Here is a 19,419-nt window from a genome sequence, read left to right as displayed (position 1 = left end):
ATTATTTTTCATGGATGCAACCACGAGCCTTTGATTTTTTTTTGCTTGGATGATTCATAGGTCAGTTTTGATATTTTATATTGATTGTTTTTAGAAAATGATCAGGTACAAGGACAACATGAGTGAAAAAGCAGCTGAAAAAAAAGATAAATCATGGAAAGACCTTCAGAAAGCCGGGAGAACTATAGCTCAAAAACATCACGATTACAAGAAATAGCTCATCGGAAGCAGTTACAAAGGAATGAGGGGCAACTCAAGCGCAGCGCTGTACTTTGACACTCTTTCTCTCGAGAGAACAAGACAGAGTCAAAGCTCTGGAGATGGGGTTTATTGGTCCACACCAGAATATCTCAACAACTTCTGCATAGATTGCCAAGGAAATGTCCTGCAAAAACTACTTAAAATAACACTAAAATAGAGCCTATGTTCATGATTTTGGATCCAACAGGAATCGAACCTAGAACCTTAAACCCGTAACGCGTAAAAGGAACTTTATCTTGCAGTTTTCCGTCTGTGTGCTGGTCTGAAAAGGACCGGATTTAATATATATTGGAGGTTTTTTTATTGATCCTTTTGTGTTTGTGTTTTATACAACATCTCAAAGCTTTTTGGAAAAAAAGATTGTATTTTCAGACCAGATTTTTTCAATAAAGGTCAAATATGTTCCTTCTGAAATGTCTTTTTTTACATTAAACTAAAAAAATGTCACCGTGGAAACACACTAGAGGTCATTACCTCGATAATTCATAATTACTGAACTATAAAATGTGTCAGGAACTTCTTAAAGGATGAGACAATCTTTAATGGAAGATTCAGATTACTGTCATACAATAGGAAATGTTCATTTTTGATTGGCTGACTAAAAGATTTTACTCATGTTTCCATTAAAACTATGTGAACAATCCTCTAAACTGTCCCCAGTTAACGACACCAACTTTCCAGCTTATGTGGTTCAGGTGAAGATGAAAAAGGATTTTCATATTTATGTTTAAGTGAAGTCGATGAGGACGACACCAGCTCCAAGAAAAACTAAAGACAACGCCAGTTTTGACACTACAGATCTTTACTTGAATTTGATCCAAGTTCGCTTTCTATACAGGGTTTATTTACAAGGTCTGAAATGCGGGAAGGAAAAGAAAAAAAAAAAACAGAAATAAACACTGGATACATCTGAGGTAACTGCTAAAAGCATTTACATGTATGTCATTTACTAGTAAATAATGATGATCAACAGTTAGAGATGCAGTGTCCTCTGCTTAAAAAACATCTTATATCACAACATGAGGTAGGAGAACAGTGTCTCTATTCATGCAAGAACAAAAGTCTCATCACACTGTAGTATTGGCAACGTAGTATGCAATCGTCATACACAGACACTGCGTTTCATGATTCATAATTGAGCGGAAAAAGGTTAATTTTTTTCCCATCTTTTCCAGGACGTGTATGAATTGAAATAGGGTTCTCTTAGTAACCAGCGATCAGCGTGATCAGTCATCGCCGCAGCTCTACTTCTAAGAATATTTAGTGGCTGAAAATTACTCAACTACAAAGCAAGCCTCCCACAACTTTTACTTTTAGTAGCGTTTCTATATCTTGAATAGGTTTCAAGTGGCAAAACTCGGCCTTTGCTTTGTTTTAGTTAGTCGGGCTAAATTCATCCTGTAGAAACTGTACAAATCATATCAAGCTCTCGTAAACACCGCAAAAAGCAAAAAAGGCCCAGCAAGTGTTCTAAGGGATTATTATGGTCGCCTCAGTCTTTTTCTCATCATAGATGCACACTTAAAAGATCAAACAGCGCCCCCTTGTGTAAAAAATGCAAACTACTCCGTGAGTGAAAGAGCAGACGACAGGTTTCTGTAAAGCTGAAGTCTGCTCATTCAGTGACTTAAAAGATTAATCAGGTTTCTGTTTAGCTGTAGAGGTCAATAAGTGAATATAAAATAATACTGGTTATCGTGCGAGCGACAGCCGACGAGGAAAATATGATCTGAATGAGAAAACACGACCTTGCATCCACATGAGCACGTTTTTCCCCCCTTTCCCTTTTTCAAAGCCGCTGCGTTTCAGTCAGACGTGGGAGGCCGACGCACACAGTTTTCAATCAAACTGGGCTTCAATAGTCAGCCTCTCAACCGTTAATGATATAAAACTTGCATGTGTTCAATATAACATGCAGGAGAGCCTTCTCGACATGGAGGGAAACCTTTTTTTTCTTCCTCTTTTTAACAATGAAAAGAATGACGGAGTGGCCCAGAGACACAAATTTTAAGGGCAGCAAAACATGCAAAAAAAGAAGAAAAAAAAAACATTTTTTGTTTTTTTTCTTTCTTGTTTTTTCCCTCCAAAATGCGTTTTCTTAAGACAAATTTGCAATTTAGCTCAGGGGGGAAGAGGGCATTAAAGAAGGGGGGAAAAGAGGCTTACATTACACATTAAAACAGTTTAAGATGAGATCCACAAAAACAATTGCATCAGTTCCGAAAAGGTGGAAGAGAAGTGTGTAACAAAGTATTGTTTTCCTATTTCGCCTCCTGTCCGAATAAACCATGCACTTCACTCCTCACATCCACTCAAGTTTCCATATCTGCAAAGTTCATTTATAAAAAGAAAGCAAAAACACTTTGGCCGACTGAAGCCTTAGTTCTGGTCCAAATTATATAACCTTCTGAAGATTATTTATATAAGAACAGTTAATATATTATGACTACTGTATTTACAAAGTGAATATAAATCTTTTGTTAATATGTTAAATATTTTCTTTCATCATTTCAATAAAGGTTTAAATGGAACAACAGTAAAGTGTACATTTGTGGCGTGGGTTTGCTTTCACTTGCACCTGCTTTCATGACCATCAACAAACCACAGCTGTACTCTGCCCGCTCTTTAAGCTCTGTTATTGTAAAGGGAAGCTGTGTAATAAAAATCTGCATCGGACAGGATGGAGCACAGTGGAATGTCTATCAATTTGCATTAATAGCAGATGCATAAAAAAAAAAAACTCAGAGTTTAGCCGAGGCCGATCCCATTACACAGTTATTTACACACACGCGCACACACTCGCTCACAGGGATCTTAGTGGCAATAAAAAGCGCTTTTGCCTGGCAACTGACACAATAAAAGTCCTCTCTTCCTCTGACTGGACGTCTGCTCGCTCTCCTGGGCATGTACAAAACGCAGCGTGCACCCCAGCTGATGAGGCGCTGGGGTGCGCGGGCATGTGTGCATGAGGGACTGTGGGAGAGGAAGACGAGGGAGGATGCCCGAGAGCTGGGAGATCCAGAACAGTGTCACCCGAGGGTGGGTAGAGGGCCCCAGACGACAGCAGCTGCCCTCATTCTGGTGGTACAAAACAAAAAAAAAAAGTGTTCCCTCCAGGCCACCCAGCCTGCTGCAGGGGAGGAGGGAGCGCACCAGTCCTCTGAGCGCTCCCCTCTCTTCCTCTCCCTGCCTGCCTGCCTGCACGATGCCGTTTGTTCAGCCAGGCAGAATAACTGGAAACAGGACCCAAACCATCCTGGTATAACCACTTTCACCTGCGACCCACATTCTTAGATGACGGTCTGAAGAACAAAGTGTGGATAAAACCATCTGCTAACGACCACGTCAAACAATACAAGAAAAAAAAAAAAAAAAAAAGATTAAAAAAGCCCTGAAAGCAGAGACAGACTGCAGCTTTGATCTGCTGGGAACGCTGGGGCCATTGTTCCGCATGAATGCCTCCACTACACGACGACACACTCGGGTGTCTGCAGGCATGTGACGATGCCGTATGTATTATTATGGTAACACGGTGCCGCTACCACACAGCCTTTCTTCTTTTTTAAGAGCCACACCACCCGTGTTCAGACACATTCCACTCCCAGAAGATTCAGGAGGACGAGAGCACATCAAGGGACTGTTTGTTTTCCCTGACTGGCACAAAAGTAGGTAAAGTAGTTCTCCGGTGAAAGGGGGGGGGGGGGGGGGGGGTGTTCGAGAAGACGGCGAGCAGCGGGTGGATCAACCAAAAAACTGTTTGGTCTGCAGCTGGAGAGTCCAGGTGCTGCCCAGCAGAGTGAAGAGGAAAGCAATCTGTGATGCAGGCCAGAATATTTCATAGCTAGCTACCTTTTAGGGGGTCACACTAAAAAAAAAAACAGTCACTTCAAGTTCAGCGTCACTATTGGCATATTTTCATGAGGTTTCTACGACATCTGCAAATGACAAATGTCTTCTTTTGTACAGTAAAGGTCTCTCACCTCCATAAATTATTTATATTTTCACGTTATACTTTTCTTTGTGTTTGTAAGGAGTCCAAAAGACAACAAGAAAATAAAAGTAATGAAATATCTGTTCAGTCTCCTGTACTCAGTGGTACTTGAGCGTTATGTATACAAAGACAGGTGACGCAGCATTACGTGTCTGTGGGCACCAGCTGCTGTGCCAGGTAGTCAAATGAAGTGTTGTCAGCGAGGAGCAGGGCGTCCAAAATCAAGTCATTAGCTCCAAAAACCAGAGAGCAGGTGGGGAGACAAGAGGAGAGTCAATGGAGGTGGAGAGATCGCGATGGGTTGAGTTGGTGTCTACATGACCAACCTCTCGTCCGTAAAGCAGCTGTTTGTTCAGTAAAATCCATAAATTAAATCAAAACATACATGCCCAAAAAACCTTTAAATACTGTTTAAAGAGAAGAGAGGGAGGAAAAGAAGTAAACATAAAAATTGTTAAATTATAAAAACAAAATTCAGTCCGAACTGAGATAAAAGGGGAAGAGGGCGAGCTGCACAACTCAAAAAACAGCCCGAGGAGGTGTGAAGCTCCTTTCTGCTTCAGGCTCATTTGTTTGTGTCTGTAGAGTTGGCGGGTGACTGAAGAGGAAGGAAGGAGGGAGGCGCCTGAAGGGGCTGCAGTTACTTTAGGCCAGCCGCTTGGGCCTCGCACATGGAGGAAGAGTTGGGTAGGGAGTGGGCGTTCAGGGGTCCAGCGGAGAGGGTGCGAGTAGGAGAGGGGCTGCATCCCATCGTGCCAGACTGGGCCATCTGCTGTTTGAGCTGAGCGATTGTGCGCTCCAGATTCTCTCGCGCCTCCCGCTCCCTGCGCAGCTCCTCCTGCAGCTCCTGCCTGTCGGCCTCCGCCCGCTCCAGCCTCTGACGCAGCTCCGACAACTGTGGGGCACACGCACACAAAGATGTGAGTCTGTGTTATGGCTACACCAGTTCAGAAAACATAGTCTGATGTTTGGCGACAATACGTCAAAAGTCATGGTCTTTCATTCTAGATGGACCCAGAATACAAGGCCCAGTACAGAATTTAGTCTCACAACCACACAAACGTACAACATCTTTACTAACTGAGAGAAACCTGAGACAGAAACAGAGTCTACCTCAGGATTAAGTCAGTTTGGAAACCTAAACACTCACACGGCTCAAAATCATTTCTATCTGACATATCTAAAGGAACCAAAAATAAGTATTAATGTGTCACATTGTTCTCTGTTGATTCAGATGTCTCCGTATGTCAGGGTGGTGACAGTGGTGTGCTCACAGCTCGTACCTGAGCAGCGTAGTGGGCCTCTTGCTGCCGCTGAGCCCCCGGCTCGCAGGCGCAGGCCTGCTGTCGGAGCTGCTCAAGACGGGTCTCCAGCTCCAGCTGTTCCTGGCGTGCCTGGCTGAGCTGCCGAACCTGCTCGCTGTGCACTGCCTCCAGCTCGCTGCGCAGCTCTCGTTGCTCGGCGCTCAGCTCCCGTAGCCTCGCCGCTTCGCCCCCGCGCAACGCCTCCAGTTCCTGGAGACACAGAGATGAAGTCAAGGAAAATAACTACAATACTAATGTGACACTGAACTGACCCCCGATTCTAACTCACTGTCCAAATTCTGACAAAAAACGCGTTTGTAACCTCTGACACGTGTTTAAACACATTTAGTGGGTGTGTGGAAGCAGCAGAGGGCAAAAAGACTCAAGTGTTTATCTACATTTAAAAATAGCAAAAAAATGCTATTTACAACCAGCATTTTCAAATGGAGGACATCTCATTTTACATTACAAATTCTCTTCAAATCCTATCAGCGGGCTTCATCATTCAGCAGAGGTAGTGAACATCACAGTAATGTAGGTCAACTCTATCTCCAGATGTGCTAACTGAAATTAAACGTGTGAGCTTTAATCACGTATTACATTAGTGAAACACCGATTTATATGGTCTGCTGACTTGTAATGTAACGAGGGGAACCCATCTGATTCCAGGGTGTTTCAGTGTAATAGAGCGAGGGTGAGAGGGGTCAGAGGAAGGCGAGCACCACCTCCACCATCAACTTCAAGGACACTTTTAATAGTCGGGAACAGTAGCGTTATCTCGGGCTCATTTATCTTGGTCTTTGTGGTTTTCGAACACTGACTCACCATTTCCAGCTGCAGCTGCTTGTGCAAGGTGGAGTTGAGCTTCTCCTGCTGCCTGCTGTACATCTGCATGATCTCCACAACAATTCTGTCCTTGTCGTCCTCCAGCCCCCCCAGCACCACTGCACCGCCGCTCGTGGCAGAGCTCATGTCCTTAGCAGCTACTTCTGTTACCGATGACAACAACGACGCAGGAGTAGGAGGAGGGGTGTGGGAGGGGATGTGGGTGGTTTTCTTGCAGCCCGGGCTGCTTGTCTCCATGGAAACTGCCTGGGTTTGGCAATCCCGCTCGGTGGCCGAGGCAGCAGTGGCACTTTGGGATTTGGCCTCCTCTGCGCCAGCAGTGATGGGAGGCGACGCATGAAGATCTGAGGAGGGAAGAAAAGGGAGGATGAAGACGGCAAAGAAAGAAAAAAAAAAAAGGAAAAAGAGGAGCTGGTTGAAAGACAGGAAGTGCGAGCCGTGCTGGTGCAAACTCCCGCCCACGATTAGTAACACCCTCACACAACCTCATAAAAGCTCGCGCTTCTTCCTCAGCGAAAGCGCACACACGGCATGGCAACAGCCGAGGAACCAAACACTCGCCCACAAATTCTCTGTGTGTTTGCCCTCAGACACTCAGAAAGGAATAAAGGGCCTTGTGTAGGAGCGCCGCACTGCTCTGAGCGAACTCCTCCTCTGTTTAAACTCTGGCTTGTTTCCTTGCTGTGGCCTCTGAGGTGTGCATCATGGGAAATAATGGGTAGGATGGTAATCTGTGGCAATATCAAGATTCAGTGCGATACAGACTCTTGGTACTTCTCATAAAGACTTTTCAAGAGAGTGAGTCACGTCATTAAGCCTCCTACCCAAGAGCACAACTAACCTAAAAATTAAACCTGACTGAGTTGGACGGTGGTCATTTTTTAAAAGATATTTTTCAAGTTTACTTAATAAGCTTAAATACATGTTCGAGCCTTCTTTCTGTATTAAAGTTTAATCTGCTACATTACACCTAAATGTCTTAGCCAAACAGCAGCGGGTAAGTGTGCTCTAAAGGAAAATGGGGACAGGCGAAAAGACGAGCGCTCTGAAATAAGAAAAGAAAAAAAGAGTTCGCAATGAGGGGGAAAAAGAAAAGGAGTGGGTGGAGGAGTCAACAGCAGACTGAGAGGGAGGCAGGGATAAGAGAAGTCAGAGAGGAAAGAGACAAGGATGGATGGGTGGAAGAGGAAGTAGGGGAACAGAAGGAGAGCCTACTCGGAGAGGATGTGGAGCTGGTTGCCAGGAGAGATGGGGAATGGAGGGAAGGCAGACAGATTGGTTGGAGAGGAGAAAGGGGAGCAGGACGTCTGAGAGATATGAGAAGAGCGGGGCAGCCTGGCAGTCAGATGTAGCGTTAATAATGGCAGACGGAAGCCGTGCCTGTGATTCATCCTCTCGTGCGCACGCAGCGCAGAGAGGAGGTCACTGCCTCCAACCTCTCTTGTTCATAGTAGTCAGAATGTGAGGGTCACTGCATGATGATGCGCATCACAGCAGGCTGTAAACCTAAGTCTGTGTTTTTAGTAAACATGTGTCAGCTCAGAGAGATGCAGGAACCCGATCTGCCTGTCATTTCTGCTTACGTTGCACGTAGACTGCTGCTGCTTGCTGTATTGATGTCAAGTATTCATAGCAGACATGCATCAGACTGTCTCTAATGTGCATACACAAGAGTATTAATTACAAATTAATTCATATTTAATGGGTAAATATCATTAGAGTTGTTGCTTCTGATTGTGTGTGGAGCCCTGAAACTGGTCCTAACGCTTAATTAACAATAATAAACACTTAATTAATATTAATACGTACAGTACTCTCTGTGATCTAATGTTTTCTGTTACATGCTGAAAATAAATAGAGCCCTAATATGTTTTTTTTTTTTTATAAACCAACATTTTTGCTGGTTTATAAAAAATATTTTTATTTTATCAAATATTATATTTGATTTACACACACTATAACATTTTTTATGAAAGCTGCATTGTTCATGTAGCTGTATACAGATTTGGGGATATTGTAAATGCATCTTAACTTCTCCTTTCAACATATATATTCATCATTATCACTATTTTACAAAATTGTAAATTATGCTGTAATTGTTTCTGTTAATAAAATAAAAAAATAGGCACACATCTGGTTTATGGGGCATTTTAGACCTTATTTAAAATGAAAGTTGAGGCTCTGTGTAAAATGTGAATAAAAACTAATCACTATCAATCTAAAATCCATATTTCATCCAGTTCGAGTTTCAAACTGAAACTGGATGGAAGCATTTTGATAATTAAATTCATGTAAATGCTCTTTAGAATCAAATTGATGTCTTTTTATTTTTCTGGGAGTGCAGAGAAAAAGCCATTATGCTAAACCAGATTTGCTCTACTAGAAATGTCCTGCTCTAGAATTTATTTATAATATCATCCAAATCATCATATTTTAAACTGCTAATCACAGGAAGAAAACCTCAGACCACAAAATTTGACATGATCTTCCGTCTGGTGTTAATGTAGCTGCACGTCTCTGCAGGTATGCAGTTAATGTTGAGCACTGTCGATCTAAAGCCTGTTATTAAAGCAGAAACCATTTTCTGCCCTTTTTCCAGTTTCCGGCTCTACAATTTAAAGTCTTTTAGTTGCATTATCATAATTACACACCATCAACAGCTGCACTTATTCTGAAGAGAAAGTCAAGCAGCAAGAGGGGAAGATTTTAGGTAGGACTGTATTTTTGTGTATCGAGTTTTGAATCAGCTCACCTGATTTGTGCCCCAGAAGTTTTCAACTATTCCATTTTAATCTAGAAACGTTGGATCAAATCTGGCAATATTTGACTTGTTATTCTCGTGGCCTCGTGTTCTGACCCGCTGATCTCAAATCACGCCTCTTGGCTCATTCTGACAATAAATCTGAAGTTATAAAAGTGGCTTTAGTCGCTTCTAATTACTTTTCCAGATATGCTCCAAGAACAACTCTATTCAAAGTTTAAATAAAAGTATTGTGTGAGTGTGTGTGTGTTTTGTCAGTTTATGTCAGCTCTGTTGCGTGCTTACTGACCCATCGGTGGCTCATCGTGGCCCAGCACTCTGCGGCTGTAGTGGTGTTTTAGCAGCGCTCCGAGCATCTCGGGGCTCATCTCCGCCTCCCTCCGCAGTGACACGTTAGGAGCCACCATCTTATCGTATGTGTACATGTAGTAACTGAGGGAAAGAAGTCCAGAGAGAAAGACGTCATTTTATAACATTTCTCATAATAAAATGTGCTGTCTTGCTAATAACGTCAATCCTGAACGCAGCGTCTGCTCTGTTGCTTTTAGTTATTCGATCATACCGTTTCATTGTCTCCGTTTTTGTGGGAAAGGTCACAAAATGTGACGCGTTATGCACAACACAGAGCAGAGGACAATAACTTATATGACCCTTTACATGACACAAAAGAATCGGAGCAAAACAACAATCCTTGTTTAGCGGCTGTTTTTTCGCTCAAAGAATCGGGTGCATCTGACAGCGGGAGCTGAAAACACAGAGTGGAATATGGATATTTCTTATCATAAGTTTACAGGATCTCAGTTTAAACAGACCTTCGGCTTATCGCAAATTTTCAGGTAGTGGTTACAACCGAGAGAGAGATACTGCCTGGAGATGCTCTGAAGCCACTACGCCAACACTTTGTATTCCTGGCTTCATGGCAGGAAAGGGAGCAGAGGAGAGGAGCTTTGAACCCCTCCCCCACCATCAGGCCCCTCCAGACAGCGCTGAGGCTGGAGCACTGAACTAGGTTAAGCCTGACAGCTCAGTGGGACACTGCGTGAAAAGCTACAGCACTACCAACCGAGCCCTTCTTCCTCTTCTCTGCTCTGCTCTGCTGAGTGGGAATCTGAGACTCGTTCACATGAAACAACTCAGAAGTGATTGAATAATGTAAGCCCATCTCGTATTAGACACGTGCACCACAAATGGATGTGTGTAGCAACCCCAATACGACTTACTGCCGTAGATGTCCCGTGTGACGTCCCACTGTAGCACGGCATTTCAGTATTACTAGTGATACAACGCAAAGCACATGCTCCATACTGGTCTGCACAAGATTTAACTGGTTTAAATGTGGAGTTGTTGCGTGATGCTGGCAGGTGACCCGGGCTATAATCCCCGTCAGTTTGTCTGGCCTGATGTCTGAGAGCTTCGTCAGAGTATGTCTACGGCAGTCACATGTAGCAACAGTATTATAAACCATCTAATTCCAGGATTTAATCTGGGTCAGATTACTGTGTTTGCTATTCAAGAGCCATATCCAAACAAAAGCTGGTGTAGCCTGAGGAGGGACAGAAGGGAAATCAAGGAGCCAGAGGAGAGGAGAGGAGAGGAGAGGAGGCACATGTGAAGAAGGGTAGAGGACAAGGAGGAAAAGGAGTAGATGAGGAATGGCAATGGCACTAAAGCAGGCTCGAAAATGAAACTAAAGTCAAACAGAAACTTAACATTTCTTCATGGTTACTTCACTACAGCAGAGGCATAAAAATATATAGAACTGCATGTGGCACAAAGATTCAACTGCAGGAATTCAGGTATTCATACCAGCTAGAATCAAGATTTAATACTCTCTTAAATACTACTGGTCTGCTTTTTCAACATCACTCAAATATAAAATAAAGCTGAAAGACAACAAAGGCAGACTAAACCAAAATAAAGGTTTAGATATTTAGTCATTTTGACGCAAAAGCACCAAATTGCATGCTCACTGTTGGCTCTCAGTGACTTAAATATGAGGAATTTGAGAGTCTTTAAGTTTGGGGTGGGTTGTTAAATAAAATGGGCAACCTGAAGAAAGTGAGAGCAAATCATCAGAGTTTAGAGAAAGTATAACTTAATTTTCTTAGATTAGCACATTGAGAACTGAGGCGCCCTTTAAGTGTGGCACGCTCAAATGTTGTATCAGACAGTTAATCAAGAAAGCCGATTAAGTGATGATCAAAAGAAAAGATTGAGACCTTCGCTCAAAGAAATGTTGACGGTCAGATAATTAATAGGCCAAAGCTAAAGGTCGTTCTTAGCTGCAAACTTCTAATTGTACATCACCGTTGATGCACTATGCAGGTAAGGTGTAGTACCTGGGATGGACCAGGGTGGGGTGTCCTGGCTCCTCCTTGATGTCCGTGAAAAGACGGTTGAACACCAGAGTGGGCGGCGATGGTTTCCCCTGTGGACAAGAAACCCACGTATGACACACAACACAACCATAATGTGTATTCAGGCAACTGTAACGTAATGGTTAAAGTCTTCTTACGGAGACATTCGAATGCGCATAAAACACACACATGCATAAACATGAATGCATGGAGAGAAGCTGCAGGGGGGGTATGGGAATGTACTGCGCTGCACACAGTGCTCTTGGAGCCATAATCTAATAAAGATAATATATGCACATATACATGTGAGATGTGGGAGAGGGATCATCCACCAGGCATCAGCTGAGACACCGTGCACGTATGTATATGTGCACGACTCAGAGGAGAAGATAATCGTGATAAAGAGCTTCTTCCCTGCATGTTAACTTGGCTGTGTGTGCAGCGGGGAGGGGGGTGAAGGGCAGAGCTTTTAACAGATGCATGATTCTATTTCCTGACAAGACGGAGGGGAGAGGCGTGCGGCTATGAATGGGTAAGCAGGGGGCGTGTCTGGGAGTGGGGGTGGGGCTGGTGACCCTGGGAGCTGACCTGTGTGTAGAGGAGGGGGAGACGAGTGGTGAAAGGTGACAAGGAGACGCGTGCATGCATACAAGGAAGGGAAACAATGACTGACCTTTCTCGCGGGATCGGCATCAGTCAGTTTGTCGTTAGCGGAGCAGAGATCCACAGACGTCCTCAGCTGGCTCTCCTCTTCCTCCCCTGCCTTCTGAAATACATGAAGAGACAGACGGGGGTTGAATTAAGAGGCAAAAAAAACACAAGTAGTGGTATAGAAAACGGAGCACAAGATAGATTTGTTATGTTCTTATGAATAAGAAGGGGGCAGAAGTGAGTGAATTACAACTGGCACGCAGTCAGAGGGGAAAGAGAGAGACAAATGGCATTTAAAAGATAAGAAAAAGAGACATCCAAGAGAGAAAATGCAAACTAATGGCTTTAAAAGTGAGCAGCAGTTAGTGAGGTATGGCCTGAGCTGGCTGTGATTCAGTGCTGTAGAGTTGGAAGGCGGCGGGGAAATGACTACATGAGAAAAGCCTATGAATAAAACACAAGAAAAAACATGACTATAGTCAACATGGCTTGTTTTTATGTGTCTCTGATTGATTCTTTGGCATACACGCAACACAGTTCCACCTCTCGCTCAGCGTACGGATGCACATTTGTGTGTCTGAATGTGACGTAGTGACCGCATCGGTTTCTTTAGCGCATGACTGTGTTTTCTGTAAATGCCGCCGCTTTTGTCTATGTGTGAATCTTTTGAGCAAATACAGGGCACGCTCAGCAAGAGGCCACAAGCTGACAGAGTTGATGCTTATCTGTGGCAGACGGGCCTCAAAACAAATGCACTTTGAACCAAACTGACAGGTAGAATTGGCACCAGAGGAACGAGAGCTTCCAGCATCACAATACAAGCTGCTAGGTAGCCCACAGCAACAGACACAGAGTGGATAAAAGAGGCAGACGGAGAGAGGAGAGGAGTTGGGACGAAAAGGAGACACTTGGGAAGAGGATAGGAGAGTGAATCCAATGAAAGTGCAAAAGCAGTGAACAGAAGAAAAGAGAAAGAAGAGATAGAGGCTGTAGAAAGCATTAATAATTGACTTAGTAGCCTTTTAAAGCCATCTATAGAAATGTATCCACACACACACAAACAGTCGAACACGGTGAGTAGTACAAACGCAAAATTTTACGAGCTGGACTCAAGGATTTTCCTCTGCACTGTATTGGTTGAAGGATGTTGTCATTATCAGACCTAAACAGCCTCTGAACAATACGAGCACATGACTGTGACAGCTCGGTATTAGCAGCTTATCATTTGTATGAGCTATAGGCCCAGCAGCAGCAGTTTAAAAAAAATAAAAATTTCAACTGAAATCAGAAATCTTCTATCAATATTTTGTCACATTTAGCCACAGATGCCTTTATAATCACTGCCCAGTATCTTTATCAGAGTATTCCAAACCCAGTTTTCAGTGAAATTAAGTATACTACCAAATTAAAAATCCAGCACCATCCTCTTCAATGTTAGGCTGCGTTTAATTGTTTTACATTACTGCAAAAGGAAAATATTTGACTTTGGATGGTGCCGACATCATTCAAGCAATTTGAAAACTCTATCCAAGGTTCTGAGAAATCTGATGGAAAATGAGGATCAAACAACTACTGAAGAAATCTGCTGTTGAAACCCTGCTTTTCTATTTGATTTGTGTTCCGCATGTAGGGTATCGTCCCTTATTTACAGGAGTATGGTTGAATAAGTATGTATATGCAAATGTCTGGAGACATATGCAGAGCCAGGGGTGTCTCTCTGTGTTTAGACAGAAGGGGGCTCGTCCGCTTGTGGATGGTGATTTTTCTTCTTCTTTTTTTTTTTCCCCTCTCTCTCTCTTCAGAAGGCAGCACTGCAGCACTGAGAGGAGGGAGGGGGGGGCGAAGGGCTCTGAGAGGGAGGGAGGGTGGGATGATGGGGCAGAGAAGAGATAGAGGGGAATAAGGAAGGAGAGTTGACAGAAACAACAAAAAAGCCTCTGCAGTGGTGTGGAGATGTGCCGGGTCTTCGTTGGCTGGATTCCCTCAAGTATAAAGGTTGTGTGTGTGTGTGTGTGTGTGTGTGTGTGTGTGTGTGCGTGTGTGTGTGTGTGTGCGTGCGCACACTAGTCCAAACCCACACCAGATCATCCAGAGCTATTTCCTCAGCTTGGGAAAGCCAAATGACTTTATTGGAGGGCGATGGTACTGGTTGGGGGTTAAGATCTGGTTTTCTGGATCAGACAGAAGTGCAAGTATGATAGGAAGAGGAAGAGATGCAGCCTGCACCCGGGTCCCCCCCCGTGTCCCCCCCGTCTCTCCCCGTAATTCCTGCTCACCTGACAGTTGACAGCTTAACGCCCACACACACCCCTGCTGATTACAACTACTGCTCTGTGTTCTCTGTTCCTTAATGAGTGTGTGCGGGTGCAAACGTTTGCACATTTCAACACAACTGTTTTCCTCTCCTATCTTCCCACCCCCACCTTAATTTATTAACATACAACCACACACGCCAGGCTACTACTCGCTTCTAATCTTCAGTAATGAAGCACCTCTCTTATCTGGGCTGCTCCTGCGACACACACGTGTAGCACACACAAACAGCCCTTAACCCCCGTACGTCTCCAGCCCTTTGTCGGGCCGAGGCTCGCCTTATGACAATGTGGATTAGCATTCCACACACTCGCTCAGCTGAACTCTGCCCTGTTGTTCCTAATCACCAGCAGTCTGCCTGCTGCCGCAGCTACACACTAGCAGCGCAGTGAAACGCACTGCTCTAGAGACACACGGCCATGTGAACTCCCACGATGACCCATTTCCAGAGCCTCAGTTCAGTCCTCCGTCCGTTAGCGCACATGACATTTCTGCAACAGACGCACGCACTAATGTAGCGGAAAGTGCTCCTTGTTTTTACTCCGGTGGTGTTAAACCCAGCATTTACTCGTGCTACTGTAGCACATATGCATGACTCTAGGTCCTGTGCATTGCCACGCACAGCTTGAGAAACAGGCAGAGAGCGTTTTAGCTTTCCTGTTTCAGCTGTGAGCGACATCTGTGCGTCCTACAGCAAAGCACGAAAATCTAACTTACACTGGAGGCTCACATTGTCCTGTGTGCTGGAATATTTTAAATAATGCAATTTCAAGCTTGTGCACTTTGCAATTCATTGAGGTTTTTTTTTTGTGTATATTTTAGAGCAAAAATGTGATTCGGCGAGGAGCACCAGATTCCATAATTGGCTGTGCTAGCAGTGCACCAGCATTATCATTCAATCTGCTGACTTCTGCTTCAGGTGACCGCTTTTAACGTCACAAAAAGTTGACAGCCATCCAATTTCTTTGTTGCAGAAGACTGCAGATGATCTAAGTGTTAACTCTCAGGCTGCTCAGCCTTGCCGATACCAAGAGGAGGCTAGTTTCTACTCTAAGTATACTCTTGGTGTGATTTATGCATTCCTCAGCTTAAGGCGAACATGCCATTGACACAGACTGACACACTGCCACACAGAGTGCAAGCAAGTCTGGGGTCAAGCTCCCCTCCTCCCCACCCAGTCACGTAGACCCTCCAGATGACTGCTGTCTCGGTGCAACAGACGCGCACACACTCAAAGTTACTCTTGGCTATAAATACACATGCCGTCTCCATACATGCATAATAAAACAAATACGCAGCTCGTCTGCCACACACGCACATACACGCATACGCTGAAGTGCTGCAATTTCCGTGGAGCAAATGTTCAATCATTTAAGATGGAAATGTGCAAATAACAAAATTAGCAAGAATTATTTCCTACAGGCTCCTTAAAATATATTTTCTCAGTTGACTTTGTTTATTATCAGAGAACGGGCAACTGACATCAGTTTAAAACTTTAAACTGCCCAGGATATAAATATACACACACACACACACACACACACACACACACACACAAAAAAAAAACACAACTAGCCTCAACAAGCCAAATAGCAAATCTTATCTAGGGCATAATAAAGAATACACAAGCCTTATTCTGACCTTTCATCCCATAACAGCAGGGCTGTGTGTTTGTGTGTATGTGTTGTTAAAATCTCCTCCGTACCCTCCAACACTAACACTGTTTGGCACAATTATACCCACATCTGTTCAAATCTTGACATCAGTGGCTTGGTGTTAAAACTGAAACAAACCCCAGGAAGGCAGCACAATCTGGAGGGTTTCCCAAAACGTGCAAGTGTCACCCACCTTTTCCCCCACCCCCTTATTCTCCACCATTGGTGTGCCTGGCATTCAGAAGGGAGACGGATAGCAGCGGGCAGCAGAGGAGGGCAAGCAGCTTTTATTTGGGTGCCTTTTTCAATCTGCCACAGACAGTGAGGGAGGAATGGAGGCTCACACGCTCTGAGGCGCTCGCTACAACAGTCAGTCACACCCTGTCTGTTTCTAGACCACATCCTGTACTGCTGCTGTCATCAACTGTGTCAAAGATCAGTTTGAAGATATACAGATACTTCCTGGTTAAAAGGTGTGAAAAGATCATACTTAAGGATGGACTGACACAAATATTCATGTCTCTTAAGTCGCTGTTTCCTCGAAGACCAAAAATAAGTTGATATACGTGGCACAGCCTTTTGCTCGCAGTGAAGAGCTAAGAGAAAATAGCGCTCGTCTTTTGGGGCTGGTTCTGGTTTTACCGGGGCCCAGTGCTCAGAGGTCCCACCTGGCTCACCACGCAGAGACACTGGAGGCTTTTATATGGAGGTCTTAATCCAATAAGCTATTTATCCATGGACTGGGAGCCACACTTTGTCTCAGCAGCCAAATCAATAAAGACCCACAGGGGAACCAGGCAGTAAAGTGGAGCAATTAAAGGAATATACTTTTCTTCTTTCTTTTTTTTTTTCCGTATAGACTCTCTGATGAACCCTTTAAAATTAGATGAGTGCACTTCATTATAGGTCTACGTGTTCAGTTGTTGACAAATTCTTTTGAGCTATAGTGAAATTGTGAAAAAAGCCACAAAAGAACATCTTCATCTATGGTGGTCTTGCTTAATGTTCATGCTATGAAGATTACTCAACTTATTTATCTTCCGCTTCAGCCTTGCACAACGAGATAAGAGGTAATAAAACACAGAAGGTCGTGGGTGAGGACAGCTCTGACAGGTGGACGGTTAGACAAACAGGTGACTGAGAGAAACAGGAAATGAAAGAAAAAAAAAAAATCGGCAGATAGCCAAGACAAATAAGGAGACAAACAGACAACATGTGACTGTCTGCCTGTCTGTGCCTTCCCCAGACACACACATCTGTTCCTCCCTTTTTCCAAATACAAAGATCAGAGCCAGACGAACACACTGATAACCATCAGCCTGTTTAGTCATGCCAGAGTCACGCACACACACACACACACACACACACACACACACACACACACACACACACACACACACACACACACGGGGCAGATAAGGACAGGTTTATTCCCAACTTGACTTGGCTTCGGGCCTCAAGTACATTTTTGCGCCACATGGGCAATAAGTCTAGACAGTCGAACATGCACAATCAACTCCAACCCCCCTCACCGCCAAAGTGTTGAGCTCTCTCCACAGCTAGAGTTCCAGTCAGCCATTTTACAATCCACACAACACAGGCTTGACAGCTACAACCGATGGGACCTGACGGAGACACAGCTCATGGGATTCCATGGCAGAAAATGAAGGCAGTTATAAAAGCGGGAGTGAAGAATCTCCCCCTAATAAAGGCACAATCTACTGTCCAGCTACTGCAGGTTTATGGCAGACAGGGGTTTAATTTAGAAACCGACATCAGTATTTCTGGAGGATCCTTCACATAAAAGACGCCTCTTTATACTCCCTCGATCAATTTTTCTATTCATCTCCCTCTCTAGCTCCTCTGTTTCTCATGTTTCACAGCCGAGTCCCAGGCGGCTTCCAGTCTACGTTCGCTGCAGTGTATGTGGAGGGTTGTAATGATGTTACCTCATGAATGGACAAATTGTCTGACTGGAATTAGGTTGGCCGCTCAGGCTAAAGTAATCCCCTAGCCCCACATCTCACACACATACACCGTCTATGACACAGAATATTTTAAAGGTAGTGACAGATAAATACTGCTGAAACTGATCAATTCTACTTTGACTTTCTGGAAAAGAAATACAAGTGAATTATGCTACAGTTAAAATCACATCGCTTTATCCAAGAGCAAATATGATTTAGCCTTTTGACAACCAGCTTGAACCAATTTCATGACTTGTTCTGGGAAATTCTATTAAAACCAATGACATCTAACCAAGGTAGGTCATTAGATTAACACAAAGCCTTACAGCCTGTTAACACCTGCATGTATTTTACAAAGTAAGTGTGTCTGACTGTGAAAGGCAGTTAAAAATCATCCATGCGATAATGAGGATACTATCTCAATATACTGCACATTTGCAGCTCGCCGTCTCCAGCAGAGCAACTCAGTGTGTGTGCTCCATTTTCCTTCGCCGGTGCCCCCCTGGAACATTAATTACTGAAGCTGCTGGGGCTCACCTATGTGAGGGAACCAGGCCATGAGACAGAGAGACACATGCACACAAAGATGCACACACATGAGTAAACAGACAGCGGCTCCATCAAAGAGCAATGTGGGAGGATGACGCAGTTTACCACAAGCAAACAAATACAGACACGAGTAGACACACTTCATGCTCCCAGGGGGGCACAAATCGACAGAGAACGAGGCCAGTGGGCCCTTGTCTTGTCTGTGGATGACTGTACTCATCATCGGAGCTTCATCTGGGCCACTGTGTGTATATGTGTGATTTACAATACCTAAAAACTGAAAGAGAAACTCTCCACAAAAACTTGCTACTATGGGATGCTGTTCGCATGCAGGTTAAAATCTGCAGGTAGGAGCGGTTATGCACACACGCTGCTGTTACCACCAAAACACAAGTCAGGCGTGTAGTTTTCTATACACGGGAACTTGGCTTACAATTCGAATGGATGAAACAACTCCATGCTCCGTGCTTAGAGACAAGAGGGGAGTGAGAGAGTTGCAGAGAGGACGAGCGTTGCTAAGCAGACTGAAAGCTGAGAGAGGCTGTCAGCGAGCCAGCAATGCACTGCTATCACTACAGAGAGAGAAAACACAAAATGGAGACACAGCCCGACCTGCTTTCTTTGCAATAAATTACACAGGATCCAATAAAATGCCTCAAAATGCAGGCTGATGTGTGCTTCAAACAGCAACTTAGTTGCTTGATGTGCTTAACAACAGCTAGCATCAATGGTCATTTACCTAACTTAATCTATCACTATATTAC

At 44.1% G+C, this 19,419-nt stretch overlaps 1 protein-coding gene across 1 annotated transcript in view; it reads right to left on the bottom strand.

The window, feature by feature from the left end:
• Positions 1-1,045: 1,045 nt before the first annotated feature.
• skila (SKI-like proto-oncogene a) overlaps positions 1,046-19,419 on the bottom strand; it is a 30,388-nt gene continuing 12,014 nt past the window's right edge. Inside the window, exons 3-8 of the mRNA XM_075483037.1 lie at positions 12,194-12,286; positions 11,503-11,591; positions 9,453-9,595; positions 6,382-6,746; positions 5,536-5,766; positions 1,046-5,147 (exon numbers count right to left, since the gene is read on the bottom strand). Of these exons, the coding sequence (XP_075339152.1) occupies positions 4,893-5,147; positions 5,536-5,766; positions 6,382-6,746; positions 9,453-9,595; positions 11,503-11,591; positions 12,194-12,286 (1,176 nt within the window). The 3' untranslated portion in view covers positions 1,046-4,892. The remainder of the gene's footprint in view (positions 5,148-5,535; positions 5,767-6,381; positions 6,747-9,452; positions 9,596-11,502; positions 11,592-12,193; positions 12,287-19,419) is intronic.

The sequence above is a fragment of the Odontesthes bonariensis genome, chromosome 14 (genome assembly GCF_027942865.1).
Source record: "Odontesthes bonariensis isolate fOdoBon6 chromosome 14, fOdoBon6.hap1, whole genome shotgun sequence".
NCBI lineage: Eukaryota > Metazoa > Chordata > Actinopteri > Atheriniformes > Atherinopsidae > Odontesthes > Odontesthes bonariensis.
This window is presented reverse-complemented; position numbering and strand designations above follow the sequence as displayed.